This window comes from Muscardinus avellanarius (assembly GCF_963383645.1).
Source record: "Muscardinus avellanarius genome assembly, chromosome: 14".
Classification (NCBI taxonomy): Eukaryota; Metazoa; Chordata; class Mammalia; order Rodentia; family Gliridae; genus Muscardinus; species Muscardinus avellanarius.
Window position 1 is genome coordinate 60789015 of NC_137800.1, and position 16387 is coordinate 60805401.

General features: G+C 41.2%; 1 protein-coding gene across 2 annotated transcripts in view; it reads right to left on the minus strand.

Annotated features, from left to right (window-relative positions):
• Positions 1-399: 399 nt before the first annotated feature.
• Positions 400-16387, minus strand: part of KAT6A (lysine acetyltransferase 6A) — a gene marked incomplete at both ends in the record, with an annotated part of 141324 nt that continues 125336 nt past the window's right edge. Inside the window, 4 exons of one of the 2 annotated variants that reach the window (XM_080710546.1) lie at positions 400-3086; positions 7134-7446; positions 12639-13244; positions 15500-15707. In XM_080710546.1, coding sequence (XP_080566672.1) covers positions 400-3086; positions 7134-7446; positions 12639-13244; positions 15500-15707 — 3814 coding nt within the window. Of the gene's footprint in view, positions 3087-7133; positions 7447-12638; positions 13245-15484; positions 15708-16387 lie in introns of both variants that reach the window. The other variant, XM_080710545.1, reaches the window with a different exon arrangement.

Here is a 16387-nt window from a genome sequence, read left to right on the forward strand (position 1 = left end):
AAACAGTGAGGGGAAAACATACATTTTAAAAATAAAATCAAGATAATTCACTTTTACACAAATTCTGTCCGTGTGGTGTGTAAAGAAAGTAAGGCTCCTTTTAATTATGAAAAGGTTTTGTGCATGTTTCCCCTATCCCAAAATCCATTTTTCAGATGAGTTCTACTGTAAAATGTTCAAGATCATGAAGAAAACCAAAACCTGGAACAACATGAACCCCCCCCCCAAAAAAAAAGAGAAGATCAGGTTTTCTAAAAAATAAAATAAACCAAAGAAAAATTCCTCTAAGTCTACAGCAATATTTAAACTGGAAAAAAAGGTCCATTTTTCTCTGGTTTGTCAGTATAAAAGGTTCCTTTATTTATATATATTTAAGTTTTAACTGCAAGTATGCCTTGCTCATCTTCTCATGTAAGGTCCATTGAGTGACTGCTTGGGTACACCTGCGGCGTTCATGTAGCTGTGGTGGGAGGGGCCAGTGTACATCATGTTTCCATGAGGGTTTGGCTGCATAGGCTGCTGGGTATAGGCCTGGCTTCCCATCATCCCCATTTGCATCTGCATAGGATACTGTGCTGTCTGGTTCATGTAGGCAGGGTTACTATGATAACTGCTGTTCATCATGGGCTGTGTCATTCGATAGCTATTCATGGCATTCAACGTGTTCATGTTCATGGAGTTGACATTATAGGCGGGAGTTGGCATTAAATTAACCCCCATGTTCATGCCACGCTGAACAGCCAGTGCTCGAGGGCCAGCCTGCATGGCAACCGCTGGTGGGCTGCGGCCGTATAGCTGTTGCTGGTGGGCAGCTGCAGAGGGCAGTGGTGCAGACTTGGAGCGGATGGAAATGTGCCCCTTGACCGGCATTTGCCCCTGCAACCTCTGCGTGTGAGGAATGCCGATGTTGGCGGCGGACATGTTGCACTGCAGTAGGGGGGACGTGAGGTTCATGGTAGTGGACGCCAGGTTGGGTGGTGGCGTCATGGTGGCTTGTGCTTGAGGCGTCCCGGCCAGTGGATGTGATGGAGCCAGCTGAGCCAGTCCTGTGTTAGATAAGGAAACACTGGTTGCATAGGAAGTCACGGCAGGAGAATGGCTGTAAGGCATGGCATGAGGGTCCATGATGGTGTTGGTGAGCTGCTGCAACTTGGCTAAACTGAAGGTGGCTGATGGTTGAGAGTAGCTGCCGGCACCAAAGTCCCCTGGAATCCTCTCATAGATGCTTATATTCCCAGTGCTTCCAGATTCTGGGATCTCCATGATCATAGGAGCTGCAGTGAAGCTGTTGTTCATACTGCACTGTGACAGTGGAGTCTGCTGCTGGGGCGGGGGCTGTGGCTGTGGCTGGGGTTGTGGAGGCTGTGGTGCTGGCTGTGACTGCGGCTGAGGCTGCTGCTGCTGCTGCGACTGCTGCTGTTGTGGCTGCTGCTGTGGCTGCTGCTGTGGCTGCTGCTGTGGTGGTGGTGGAGGTGGCGGTGGTGGCGGCGGTGGCTGCTGGTTGCTGGGAGGCCTGTCCACCACACAGCTCTGAGGTGACTTGATATTGCAGTTGGCAGCAGGCTGGACAGCACTCTGTTGCATCATGCTGCAGCTGCTGCCCATGTTCGCCATTTGCTGAGTGACGACACAACTGTTCTGGGTGAGACTACCAGAGGACGACAGGCCACCGTAGGAGCAGCTGCTCTGGGAGGAGTTATTTCCGCAAATGCTGCCACCCATTGTGGAATCATAGCTACTGGGGTTCTCATAGTTTTCTGTGGTGCTCTCAATGCTGCCCAGGTCACTGAAACCACTGTCCACCACCTGTTGAGAGTGGTCTGATACAGAAGGCACATCCATCATGGGGCTGGTCTCCATGTTCTGCATAGAGGGTGCGGACAGGGATCCTTGTTCTGGGCTGATCTGTGTGTAGCCACTCTCCAAAGTGGGCACACTGGGGCTGCTGACTGAGCGGACTGACTGGCTGGGGTGGGACTGGACAGAGGAGATTGGGCTATTATGTTCTGATGTGTGACAGTCTTCTACCATGGACATCTGAGGGTCTTCATCAGCCTGGGTGTAACTCTGAAGAGTCTGACATGCTGCTAGTGTCTCTTCACAGTCCTGGTAGGCACCCTCATGCTCATTGCTTTCTTCTTGAGTCAAAGACTGCACTGCTTGCACAGTTTCCAGATCCAGTTCACTGTGAGGAAGCTCCTCTTCCTCCTTTAATGCAATCAGTTCTTCCTTAGTGCTGGAATCTTCTTCATGGTCGTCCTCAGACCCAGGCATTTGCTCTGATACCACAGAGGTGTCATGGGAAGGCTGTTCCTCTTCAGAATCTGGCTCAGTTTCATCTTTATCCTTTGCGTTCTCCCTGCTGCTTTGCAGATTAGCATCTAAAAAAGGCTCCTGACTGCCAGGCTCTTCCTTGACATCTTCTCTTATGGGCTGCTCCTCTGGCTCCGGCTTCTTCATAGACTCTAGGTGGCCATCGTCTTCATCATCAGCATCATGGTCTTCATTCTGATTCGTCTCCATGGCCACTTCACCATCTTCCCCTTGCTCCTGCTCCTCCAGCTCTTGTGGCTCTTCCTCTGACTGCCGCAGCTCTTCTATGGCTCGAGGTTTCTCCTCCTCTTCCTCCTCAGCCTCAGGTTCCTTCATTTCAGGCTCTGGGCTGTTGCTGCTATCCACTGGAGAGGCAGCTCTCACGTCGCTGCTGGCTGTGTCCTCCTCCTCGGCCTCATCCACCTCTTCTGCTTCCACGTGCAGCTCCTCTTCCTTCCTTTCTTCTGACAATGACAAGTCTTCTTTTGGCTCCAAAGTTTCTTCATTCTCTTGGGGTTTGGGTTTCCGTCCAGGTTTAGGAATGGAAACCATGGGCTCAATGATGTGTTCTTGGGTAGAAAGGGCCATGATTTCTCGGTTCAACTTAAACCCTGGCTTTCGACCAGGTCTTTTCTTCCAGTGGACTGGCTTGCGACTCTTGCCTTTAGGCCATCCTTTTTTCTTCTTCAGAGGTGTGGATGTATCTGGCTCAAGGGAAGAATTGTTCACATCACATTTTCGCAAGAGAGATACTGGCTTTAGGACAGGAGTGTCTGTACAGAAGGGATAAAAATAATAAAGATACATTACAAGACATTATACTTCTACTGCCTTTTTCTGAGACCACCAGCATGTGACTATCAATCATTACTTTTATTAATCGAATCAGTTTTCTTCATTTTAACATCAAGACTCTAAAGTATAAAACTAATTAATGACATCTTCTAAAGCCATACAGTGAATCAGAAGAAAATCAAAGAATCCTGGTCAACATTATTTTACCATCCACTAGTTAAAACTAGTTCAAGTTCATCGTGACTGGCTGTATGGCTATAGAAAGTTACTCTCAGTTTCGTTTGTAAAATGGAAGTAAGTTTTATATGCAAATAACAAATAGCAAGCAGCATTCCATCATGTCTACTGTCTAAGTTACAAATCGACTTATTCTTTTTTTTCTTTCCTTTCCTATTTGCTATTCATGTTATCTCTCTAGTATTTTTAGTTTCCACAAAATCATTACTGCAGACTGAATCATGAACTAATTACTACAGACCATGACTGAGCCATCCTATGTGAATAACTGTTCAATCAACACTGTGTTTATATGGGAATAGCTGCAAGGCATTTAGTTGTAGACAAATAAGATGATAAAATACCAATAATATTCAGTAGAAATATACTGATATTTTTTCTAAACTGTGGTAAAATATACATGACATAAAACTTATTTTAACTTATTTTTAGTTCAGTGGAATTAACTATATTCACAATCTCTGTTAATTTTTAAAGGCAAAGAGCACTAAGATATTGGGATTTAGGAAGAGCTAAAAAGGCACAGTTAATGGAAGAAACTTGAAAGTAAACAAAGGAAATGGATACAACAGAAAAAACTGTCCAAGCCAACAAGAACTTAAACAGGGCACACTAGTGTAGTGTGCCATAATCCAAAATATAATATAAAGTGCTAAATTCATTTAGTTTCTTAGTTATATATCTCAAAATATAGCATGAATAAAACTTTGGAGAGTGATTCACAATCAAGAAAAATATTCAGATCACTATAAAAATAAAAGAAAAAGCAGGGCATGGTGGCTCATGCTTGTAATAACAGGACTGTGGTTCGAGGACAGCCTCAACTACTTAGTGACTCCCTTTGCAACTCAGTGAGACCCTGTTTCAAAATAAAGAATTAAAAATAGGGCTGATGGTGTTGCTCGGAGGTAGAGTGCCCCTGGGGTTCCATCCCCAGTACTGCAAAAATAAATAAGTAAATAAAAAAAGATCACTACAGTGTACAAGTATTATTATATAAAAACATAAGAATTAAAAAATGCAAGTTATTTACTAGCTTTAAAATCAAGATTCCAAAAAGTAGAATAAAAAGCTCAACTGATTAATGCACAGAAGATAAAGGTTTATGGTCGGGCGTGGTGGCACAAGCTTGTAATCCAAGCATTCTGGTTTGCGGACAGCCTCAGCTACTTAGTGAGGCCCTCTGCAACTTAGTGAGACTCTGTTTCAAAATAAAGAATAAAAAATAGGGCAGGAGGTGTAGCTGGGAGCTCAAATGCCCCTGGGTTCCATCCCTAGACCCACACACACAAAAAAAAAGATAAAAGTTTATGTATAACAGGTGGACAATCAGATTTCTTTAAATTCACTCAGCAAAGTATATAAGCTCAGTTTGACTTCATGCACAGCAGACATACCACAGGTGGGCAGCAAGATACACTGGTAAAAACTTCAGGCTAGAATGCAAAAGCCTAGTTTTGACTCAACTCATATTAAAAACACTGTGTCTTTTTTTTTGGGGGGGGTGGTACTGGGGATGGAACTCTTCTACCTTGGGGGTATACTCCCAGACCTATTTTTAAAAAATATTTTTATTTGGAAACAGGGTCTCTTAAGCCAGCGAGGCTGGCTTCAAACCTGCGCGATCCTCCTGTTTCTGTCTTCCAAGTGCAGGGATTACAAGTGTGCACCACCACGCCCGGCTAGCACTGTGTCTTTAAAGAGGAATGAAAAAGGGCTGGGATGTAGCTCAGTGGCAAAGCACTTGCCTGGCAAGTGCACAGCTCTGGGTTCGATCCCCAGTCCAAAAAAAAAAAAGACCCCCCTTAAAGAGGAATGAAAACAAAATTATTTAGAAGTAAACAACTGAGCTGGGCAGGGCAGCACACACCTGTATTCTAACATTTGGGAGGCTGAGATAGGAAGATCCCAGGCTCAAAACCAGCCATTTAGCAACTTAATGAGACCATGTTTCGAAATAAAAAATAAAATAAAATAGGGCTGAGGTATATAGCTTAGAAGTAGAATGCCCCTGGGTTAAATCCCTAGCACTACATATTCACACAATAAAAAAGTAAACAATTGGAGCCTGGCACAGTGGCACACACTTGTTGCAATCCCAGTACTTGGGAGGCTAAAGAAGAAGAATCACCACTTTCAAGACCAGTGCATAAGCCGGGCATGGTGGCGCATGCTTGTAAACTCAGTACTTGGGGGGCCAAAACAGGAGGACTGTGCAAGTTCAAAGCCAGTCTTAAGCTACTTAGTGATACTCTCAGCAACTTAGTGAGACCCTGTTTCCAAATAAAATGCAAAATATATCTGGGAATGTAACCCAGAGGTAGAAGACCCCTGGGTTCCATCCCCAGTACCAAAAAAACCCAACCAACCAAACAAAAAAACAACAGTGCATAATAACTTATTGTTTCACAGAGAAAAGAAAAAAAGGGGCTTGATGTGTAGCTCAGTAGTAAGTACCTCTGGGCTCAACCTCAGTACAAAAAAAGGGGTAAACAACTGGATATATTTTATCTACATTGTAAAACTTAGACATGATTCAAGAAGAGATCCTTAACAGAGCTAAAGTAAGTTCCAATTTATATGAAACTGCTCTATTATAATTGTCTTCTTAGCATTTACTCAATTATTAACAAGATTTACAGCAATGAAGAAAACGAGCTTGCCAGGCGTGGTGGTGCACACTTGTAATCCCAGCATTCAGGAGGCTGAGACAGGAGGATCGTGGTTCGCGGACAGCCTCAGCTACTTAGGCCCTTTGCAACTCAGTGAGACTCTGTTTGAAAGTGAAGAATAAAAAATCAGGCTGGGGGTGGAGCTTGGAGGTAGAATGGCCCTGGGGTCCACCACCAGTACTGCAAAAAATAAAATAAAGAAAACTAAGAATAAAAATAAGGTTGGGAGCCGGGCGTAGTGGCGCATGCTTGTAATTCCAGCATTCCGAAGGCTGAGACCCAGAGGATCGTGGTTCGCAGACAGCCTCCACTGCTCAGTGAGGCCCCTCTGCAACTCAGTGAGACCCGGTTTCAAAATAAAGAATAAAAAGCCAGGCATGATGGCGCACACTTTGTAATCCCCACACTTGGAAGGCTGAGACAGGAGGATCGCACAGGTTCGAAGCCAGCCGCGCTGGCTTAAGAGACCCTGTTTCCAAATTAAAAAAGCATAAAAATGGGTCTGGTAGTGTAGCCTAGAGGTAGAAGGGTTTCCAGGAACCCCAGTACCAGCAAAATAATAATAATAATAATAATAATAATAATAATAATAATAAATAAAACTTAGGGCAAGGAGTGTAGCTCAGAGGTCAAATGCCCCTGGGTTTCATCCCCAGACCTGAAAAAAAAAAAAAAAAAAAAAAAAAAAAAGCTGGGAGTATATTTCAGAGGTAGAATGTGTGTGTTCAATTCCTAGTACTGGGAAATAGAACAAAGTCCAAAAAGTACACATTGTAGTAAAGGGTTATTCCATCTTCCCAATGCTTAATCCAATTCACCCATTAAGTAAAGATTCAGAAATAGATTGAGAAGGGATTAAGCAAACAAACAAACAGCATTTTAACAGTAAGATATTTGCTGCCAAGGCAAAATATGTTATGAGTTAAAGGGGAAACTAATGCAAAAATAAGCCTGGATATACTTGACACAAATTTTACAGATTGAGATATCTTTCTCTTTTTTTTTTTTGGCGTAATGGGTTGTGCTCATTTTCAACCTTTTGTTGATGGGTTTGCAGCTATTACTGCTGTGTAAAGATAATAAAACTGTAGTAAGAAACAGTTCTGTAAAACATACCATCGGCATCATCTGACTCTTCATCTTCCTCTTCATCTTTAGACTTTCTCTTAGAAGAGGATCGACACCTGAGAACATCCTGTGAGGACAAGCGATGGAAGTATCTTCTGTGGAAGAGTTCGTTTTCATCCTCTTCCTCCTCCTCTTCATCAATCTCATAAGTGGGTTCTAGCCTTGGCATTGGCCTCTCAGAGTCAGAGTCTTCAAAAGGCTCATCTAACACTTCTGTGGTCTCAGAAATAGTTTCTGTGACTACACTGCTATTGTGGTGTTTGCGCTTTCGGACTCTCCTTCTTCGGTGAAGAATTGGTTTCTATTTAATAGAGAAAGAAATATTTTACTTATATTATACTATCTTTTCTACTAATATCATGAAAGGTTTTTGAAACATAGCAGAATTAGCACATATAAAATGAGGACACTATTTGCCAAAAGATTTTTAAAATATTATTTCAAAATACAAAAGTACTACACTGGGCGTGGTGGCGCACACTTGTAATCCTCGCGCTTGGGAAGCAGACTGGAGGATCGCGCAGGTTCAAAGCCAGCCTTGCTGGCTTAAGAGACCCTGTTTCCAAATAAAAAATATAAAATAGGTCTGGGAGTGTAGCCCAGAGGCAGAAGGGTTCTATCCCCAATACCATCAAAAAAAGAAAAAGAAGAAAAAGAAAGTACTGAATATGAAGTATTAAGGATACAAAGATATTAGATAATTGAATACAACTTTGTAAAATAATAGGGAGACACATCCATAAACAGATATTATAATTATCTTCTTAGTAGTTCTGTTAAATTTAACACCCCTAAACTGGGCATGGTAGCTCATGCTTGTAATCCTAGCATCTGAGAGGCTGAAACAAGAGGATAGAGGTTTGTGGCCAGCCTCAACTACTTAGTGAGGCCCTTTGCAACTTTATTTTGTTTCAAAATATAGAATAAAAAACAGAACTTGGGGTGTTGCTCGGAGGTAGAATGTCCCTGGGTTCCATCTCTAGCACCATAAAAAATAAATAAATAAATAAAAAATAAAAACAAATTTAACACCCTAGGAAGTTACCTCATTAAACAGCAAAATAACCCAGAAGCTAGTCCCTTAATTTCTCATTTTCTCAAGAACAATTTGTCTCATATATGACTATGAAGGTTAGCAGGTGAGTAAAGCTACATGCAATTTTCATTAACTATTCATGAAAAGTTGCAGTGGAATGTAGATCTATAAAACACCACGTAAATATATCCTGGTATTAGTGGTGTATTTTCCAAAGTCAAATAGACCTGTCACTGAAATTTGGCACACTCGGCACTTTTTGCACTGGTTTAACCTAGTATCTTGAATTACAAAAGTAACAGAGATAATGCCCTACAGATAGTCTAATCCAATCCCCTCATTCTATAGTGGCAAGAAAGGTATACGACTTGTTCAAGGACATATATTTGGTACAGAAATAGCTGAAAAATAGTCTCTGATTTCAAGTTACCTGAATTTCTTCAAGAGTGTCAAAAGTAATTCACACATTATCTTACTGTCTGTTACAATACTTTTTTTACACAAAGAAGTAATATGTTTGCTTTACTTTATATAAACAGGCAAGATAAACCCTAAGATGGTCAAGATACATTCTTCATGACCATGCAACCAATAGTGAAGTTATTAAAAACTCAACTTGTTTCTACTTCAAATCTACAAATCCTAACTGAGAATATAATTCTCAAATTAGATTAAAAATGGCCCTACTTCTTGGAGAAATAGCTGATTCTAGGATTGAGGCAGGGAATATATAAGATAAACCTGGAGGACTTTTTCGTGCCAAAAAGTAAGAAAGTGCTCAAAACAAACAATCCCATAATGATGAGAGCAGCATACCTAGGCTATATAGGCTGCCCAGGTTTGAGTCACTTAGCCATCTCGGTTACCAGGTGGACTGTCCTGGTATCAGAGTATTGTATCCAAGTAACCCTTATTTTACTTAGCAATGGTCCCAAAGCATAAGAGTAGAGATGCTGGCAATTTAAACATACAAGGAAATGCCATTAGGTGCTGCTTTTAAGTGAAAAGGTACAGTAAGATTTTCAGAGACCTCATTCACCTAAGTTTTATGACAGTATACTGCCATAATTGTTCTATTTTATGTATCATTTTCTCTTACTGTGTCTGATGTGAACATCAGACAAGTGAGCTAAAATGTTTGCCCTTAAATAAACCATGACTCCTAATTCCCATGACTGAAGAAGTCATATACACATTTTAAACATTCCCTGAGAAGATCATAAATATGATAATAAATTGGGGTTTAAAATTTAAAAAATAGCGGGAAGATGGCAACCGAGAAAAGCGGGGCTTAAGATCCCCGCTAAAAACCAATCTCTATTACCACAAAATCAGCACCTTTCATAGCCAGAAAATACCATCACCAGAGAAACAAAAATATCACCAGCCCCAGAGAGGAGGGGGAGTCTCAGAACGGAGCTCAGAGCCATAGAGGAGATACACCGGCCTCACGGCCGAGGACGCAGCAGCAGCGCCTTAATACCGGCGGCAGCGGCAAATTCACCAGACGGCTACGGTTACAGACCAATGCACTCAACAGCCCACCAGGCTCCAGAGAGGAGCAGCGGACAGTGAGCCGAGGTGAGCCGCTGCGGATCAGCCTGGCGGGATTCAGCAGATTTTTCGGCGCAGGGAGTGTCTAAAGCTCCCAGTGGCTGGGCTCAGCACACACTGCAGGGACTCAGAGCGGAGCTCAAAACCAGAGGAGAAATACGCCAGCCTCACGGCCGAGGGTGTGGCAGTGGCGCCATATTGCCACCGGCAGCAGCAGCAGCGAATTCACCGAGTCCACTACAGTTCCATCTGCGTACTCAACAACAGTGAATCAAATTGCGGGCCCCAGAGGAGAAATCCCAGTACTGACTCCCAGGGACTTGACCCAGTGGGGGAGTGGCCGTGGCAAAGATATTACACCATAGGAGAATGCGCAACTTCGCACCCCCCATGCTCTAAAGCAGCCTCTATTGACTCCCTGGGTCTGAGACTCTGTGATACAACCCAGTAAAGGAGTAGTGGGGTCTGAAATACCACAGACTCGAGATCCAGAGCACCTTAAGTGAAGTCGTAGTGACCCAATGGAAGAACCCAGAGAAGGCACAAACTTCCGAAATCATGGGAAAGAGGAATAACAATGGAGCAATGAATACCCACAACCCCACAACATCAGAACCCGATAAAACAAATTCAGAGATTTCTAGAAGATCAAATCAGGAAAATAACTGTAGAAATAATAGAGGTGTTTAGAAAAAAATTCAGAGAGAGCCAAAAAGAGATAAAGGATGCAATTAATGAAGTAAAGGCCTCAATTCAAAGTACAAACAACCGATTAGACCACATGGAGAATAGAATCTTGCTTTTAGAAGATGAGCAATCCAAAAATGAACGCATAGTTTCTAATCTAGAAAAAAATATCTGACAGCAGGAATCTGACATTGAAGAAATATGGGCTCATTTTAAGAGAGCTAACCTAAGAATAATTGGAATAGAGGAGGGAAAAGAAGGTGAAACTAAAGGGATCAACAATCTCTTCAAGGAAGTAATAGAAAATTTTCCAAACATAGAGCAAGAGGTTGATACACAGGTCCAGGAAACTTATAGAACTCCCTTTAGACAGGATCGGAGAAGAGGATCCCCACGCCACATAATTGTCAAAATGACCAATGTGGAAGCCAAGCAGAGAATCTTAAAGGCAACAAAATCAAAGGGCCAAGTGACATTCAGAGGCAAACCAATTAGAATCACTCCAGACTTCCCAAACCAAGTCATGAGAGCCAGAAGGGCCTGGAGTAACATATTCCAAACTCTGAAAGAAAACAACTTCCAGCCAAAAATTTCCTACCCAGCAAAACTTTCTATCAAATTAGATGGAGAAATAAGAGGCTTCCATGACAAACAGAAACTGAAGGAATTTATGTCTTCAAAACCAGTGCTAGAGAAAATACTCAAAGAGATTAACTACAAAGAAGAAATAGGTAACACACACCAGAACCAGAGAAACAAGATTTTCCATCCAACAGACAACTAAGATTAGTTATCTGTGGAGATTCATTATTTATGTTAGTCTTATACCTATCTCTAAATTGTATTGTTTGCTTTTATTGTTGTTAATTTTTAGGATTTCTAGTTGGGATATTAATATACCTTCAGATATAGCATTTGGAAATATTTTATTCCATTCTATCAGTAACTTTTAACTCTGTTTACATTGTCTTTGGATATACAATATTTTATTTTTTAGGGAGTTTGTATACTCTTCTGTTGCCTGTGCCATTGAAATCATATCCAAGAAATCACTGCCAATCTCAATGTTGTGAGGTTTTATGACCCAGATTTTCTTCTAAAAGTTTATAGTCTTAAGATTTATATTTAGGTCTTTTTATCTATTTTGAGTTAATATTTGTATATGGGATTAGGTAAGGGTCCAACTTTATTCTTTTTCATGTAATTATTATTTTTCAACAATATTTAGTTAAAAGATTATTATTTCCTCCACCAAATGTTCGTGGAAACCTTGTCAAAAATAACTTGACAATATATGGAAGAATGTATCTCTAGGCTTTTATTTAACTTCAATGGTTTATATATCTGCCTTTAGAACAGTACTACACTGTTTCAATTATTGTAGCTTTATATGGTCTGAAATCAGAAAATATATATCTTCTAGCTTTGTTCTTTTTCGAGATCGTTTTGGGTATCTAGAGTCCATATTCCATATTAGGATAGATTTTTTTCTGAAAATAAATATATAAATAAATGTAAAATAAAATAAAATAAATGTATAAATATATGATAGTTTCACCTAAAAAAAGAAAAAAATATTCTCTGATAGAAAGCAAAAAGAAATATTGAAATGTTATCTTTAAGTTATCAAAAGCTTGGTATCAGACAAATGAAACTGGTATGTGAGTTTTTTTTTTTTTTTTTTTTTTTTTTTGGTGGTACTGGGGTTTCTGGAAGCCCTTCTACCTCTGGGCTACACTCCCAGACCTATTTTTACATTTTTATTTGGAAACAGGGTCTCCTAAGCCAGCGTGCGTGGCTGGCTTCAAACCTGCGCGATCCTCCTGTCTCTGCCTCCCAATGCGGAGATTACAAGTGTTCGCCACCACGCCCGGCAGATTATCATTTTTAATTTTGGATAAATTGCTATAATACTAGATGTCAACCACTAAGCCAAGCATGGGAAGAAGAGATGGGGAGGGAATAGGGTGGGGATCGGGTGGGGGCTGACTGGTCGATGTGTGCATGTATGTCTACAAAAGTTTTTTTGTATCCCACTATGATGTATGAATACAGTGCACCAATAAAAAATAAAAAATAAAATAAAATAAAATAAAATTTAAAAAACAACACATTAGGAATTTCTTCCATTACTCTTTCAGAAGTGTAGGAAAAAATAAATACAAACAATAAACTGCCCTTGGAGGGAGAAAAAGAAACGTAAGGAAATGCATTACCTTTCGCTTTAGAGTGGGTTTTGTGAGGATTGGTGGTGAGTTTGACCGAGGACTTTCCGGCTCTTCCTCCTCCTCACTGCTCTCACTGAAGCCCCTGAGGAGGGCCCTGTCACCATCACTATAGCAGCGAGGCAGTCTATCATTAGCTTCTGGTAACCTGCACTTGGGAGCCTCAGGGCTTGTCTTCAGCTGTCCTCGCCACATCTCAACCCCCTCACTTGGTCGTCTTTTCGGAATCTCTGGCTTCCCATCCTGGCCTGGCTGCTCCTGAGAGGCTGGTAGCTGCTCTTCACTTTCAGTGTACTGTTCTTGGGAGGTTTCTGATTTTCCCTCACATTCTCCATATTGTTCCTGAGTAGCTGAAGATGTCTCTTCCAAGAGCAGTTTAGAATCTTTGTCACTGAAACGGTCCTGGGTTCTTCTGTTCTTCCTCCCCCAGCGGCCCCTCCGAGATGGCTGACTATTTGCAGGAAGACTATCACGGGGAAGGACCTGTTTGTTTGAACGTGTAGAACTGGCTGGAGTCGTAACTTCTGGTTTCTTTTCATTTTCTACTGAAGAATAAGAATCCTGTTCTTTGTTCTCCCGAGATAAAGACTTTCCCATCTGATTTTGGAAAATAAAACAATGCTGGTTAATTTTTTAGTCCTATTTGGTTACATGTACCTATTCTGATCTTTAAAATACTGAGATAAGGCTGGGTGTGGTGGTGCACTCCTACAGTCTCAGTACTTGGAAAGCTGAGACGAGAGGATCACAGGTTCAAAGCCAGCCTTAGCTAAGAACGTAGTGAGGCTTTCAGTAACTTAGTGAGACCGTGTTTACAAACAAAAAATTAAAAAATAGGGCTAGGAGTGTAGCTCAGAGGTAGAATGCTCCTAGGTTCAAATCCCCAGCACCATATACACACAAAACAAACAGAGATAAGGGAACAGAGCTTTAAAAAGAAAATTATTTCACAGATAACATGACTACTTCCTATGTTCTAGGCACTGTTTTTGGTGGTGTTTTTTTTTCTTTTTTTCTTTTTTTTTTTTTTTGGTGGTACTGGGTTTCCTGGAAACCCTTCCACCTCCAGGCTACACTCCCACACCTAGTTTATGCTTTTTTACTTTTGGAAACAGGGTCTCTTAAGCCAGTGCGGCTGGCTCCGAACCTGCGCGATCCCCGTCTCCGCCTTCCAAGCGCGGGGATTACAAGCATGCACCACCACGCCTGGCTAGGCACTGTTTTAAATGCACCAAAAACCTCAAGTGAACTGCCCCAGTCATGGATGATAAATGAAGGAGGAACACAACAAGCCCAAGCACGCTGACTCTAGAGCTTATGCTCTTTTTTTTTTTTTTTTGTGGTACTGAAGGTGGAACCCAGGGGCTTTTCTACCTCCGGGTTATACTCCCTGACCTATTTTATACTTTATATGGAAATAGGGTCTCACTAAGTTGCTGAGAGCCTCACTAAATAGCTGAGGCTGGCTTTGAACCTGTGAGATCCTCCTGTCTCAGCCTGCCAAGTGTGGGGATTACAAGCGTGCACCACCACGCCTGGCTTGAGCTTATGCTCTTAACTACTGTGAATATCATCTTCAACAATGTGAATATCATCCTTAGAAATGTTAAATAAAATTATTTGTAAAAACTTTCAGAAATAAAAATTCAAAAACAAGGAAGAATATGGGGAGAGCATGGACAAGAAAAAGGCAGACACTAGAGAAATACAAAAGAAACCTTCTGAATTTATTTTAGTTTTACTCTGACAATTAAATTGCACTAAAGAGGGGCATGAGATACTTTTACATCTATCAAAAAAAGGCGTAAAGCAGCAGAGCATGATGGTGCACGCTTGTAATCACAGCATTCAGGAGGCAGAGACCAGAGGATCGCAGTTCTCGGACAGCCTCAGCTACTTAGTGAGGTCCTTTGCAACTCAGTGAGACCCTGTTTCAAAAATAAAGAATAAAAAATTGGGGCTGGGGGTGTTGCTTAGAGGTAGAACCCCTGGGTTCCATCCCCAGTATCGCCAAAAAAAAAAAAAAAAAAAAAAAAAAAAAGGCATAAAGCCAGGCATGTGACGCATGCCTATAACTGCAGTACTTGAGAGGCCAAAACAGCAGGATCGCAGGTTTGTGGCCAGCCTCAGCGACCTTAGTGAGGCCCTTCCACAATTTAGTGACAGCCTGTTTCAAAATAAATTATTAAAAAAAGGGCTGGAGGTGTAGCTCAGATTTAGAATGTCCCTGGGTTTAATCCCCGGTACTTCTGAGAGAGAGAGAGCTCAGAGAGAGAGAGACAGACAGACAGAGACAGACAGACAGACAGAGAACAAATATAAAAGATGAAAACATTGCTTAAAAAAAAAGGAAGGTATACATTTCATGAAGAAAAATACTGAAAACCATACAATGTCACCAACCTTTCATTGGTTAAAGACATCTGTGTGTCCTCTGAACTTTCCAGTGCTCTACTGAAACCATATGCATGTTTATATTATTTCCTTAATGTTCCATTTTAAGGAAAATGTATCTTCATCTCATTTAACAATTATCAGGTTTAGATTCCATTCAGATTCCTCAATTACCATACAGCTTAAAATCTAGTTTCTTATTGGTACTCTGATAAATATTTAGTCACAATTGACACAATGTATGAAATCTAATGTATGGTCTCCTAATGGTCTAAGGCTTAAAAAGTACATAAATAGGAAATAAGATCCAGTCTTCCTAAAATTTCTAATATTAAAACTGAAATTCTAGTGTGACTTAACTTTATTGGTAAGATAATGTAACATATATATAACAAACACTCATGAAAACCAAAAACCTATCTTCTGTCATCAATAACAAAGACTATTCGTGCTCTTACACTGATCTCTAATTCTCTCTCCTGGCACAGTGGCTCTTCATTTTCTCCTTCATCAGCCTCCTCTTCTTCCTCTTCTGAGACAACAGAGTTGGAAACTATGACAGGAGTCCAGCGCAAACATTCTGGATCTACATCCACAGGTCGTAGATTAAGCTGAAGTTTTGCCATGTGATCCTGGATAAGTTTTTCCCGGCGGATAATCACAAATCTGGAACCAGAGAAAAGTTTATAGCAATCCACAATGTACATGATGCACATAAAAATGAATATGGAGACACAACCCATAAAAAACCCAGAGATGACAAGGGTGAATGTTTGGGAAGGTGAAATACGAAAATCTCACGTGCCACTACACGAGACAGCTAAGAAATATGAAGCTGGGAAAATATCTCACACCTACAGCAATGGGTTAAGTTATTTAGCCACTTACTGACTCATATTTCCCTCATTTGCAATTCCTCCTGCCCCCTGAGTTTGCTTCCTGGTCTCTATTTGTGAAGCTCGAATGCCTCCTCTCTCTGCGACCTTTTCACTCTAGGCAGAGAAGAACTATCTGTTCTTCCTTTCAATGTGTACCATTTATATAAAATTAATCAGCTGGGCGTGGTGGCGCACGCTTGTAATCCCCGCGCTTGGGAGGCGGAGACAGGAGGATCTCGCAGGTTCAAAGCCAGCCACACTGGCGTAAGAGACCCTGTTTCCAAATAAACATATAAAAATAGGTCTGGGAGTGTCACCCGGAGGTAGAAGGGCTTCCAGGAACCCCAGGACCACCAAAAAATTAAAAAAAAAAAATTAATCATGGACATTTTACTTAGTGGCATTATTTCCAAAATTATTGCTTCTTAAAAGAGAGGAAGAGCTCCTAATACTACAAGATAAAAAAAA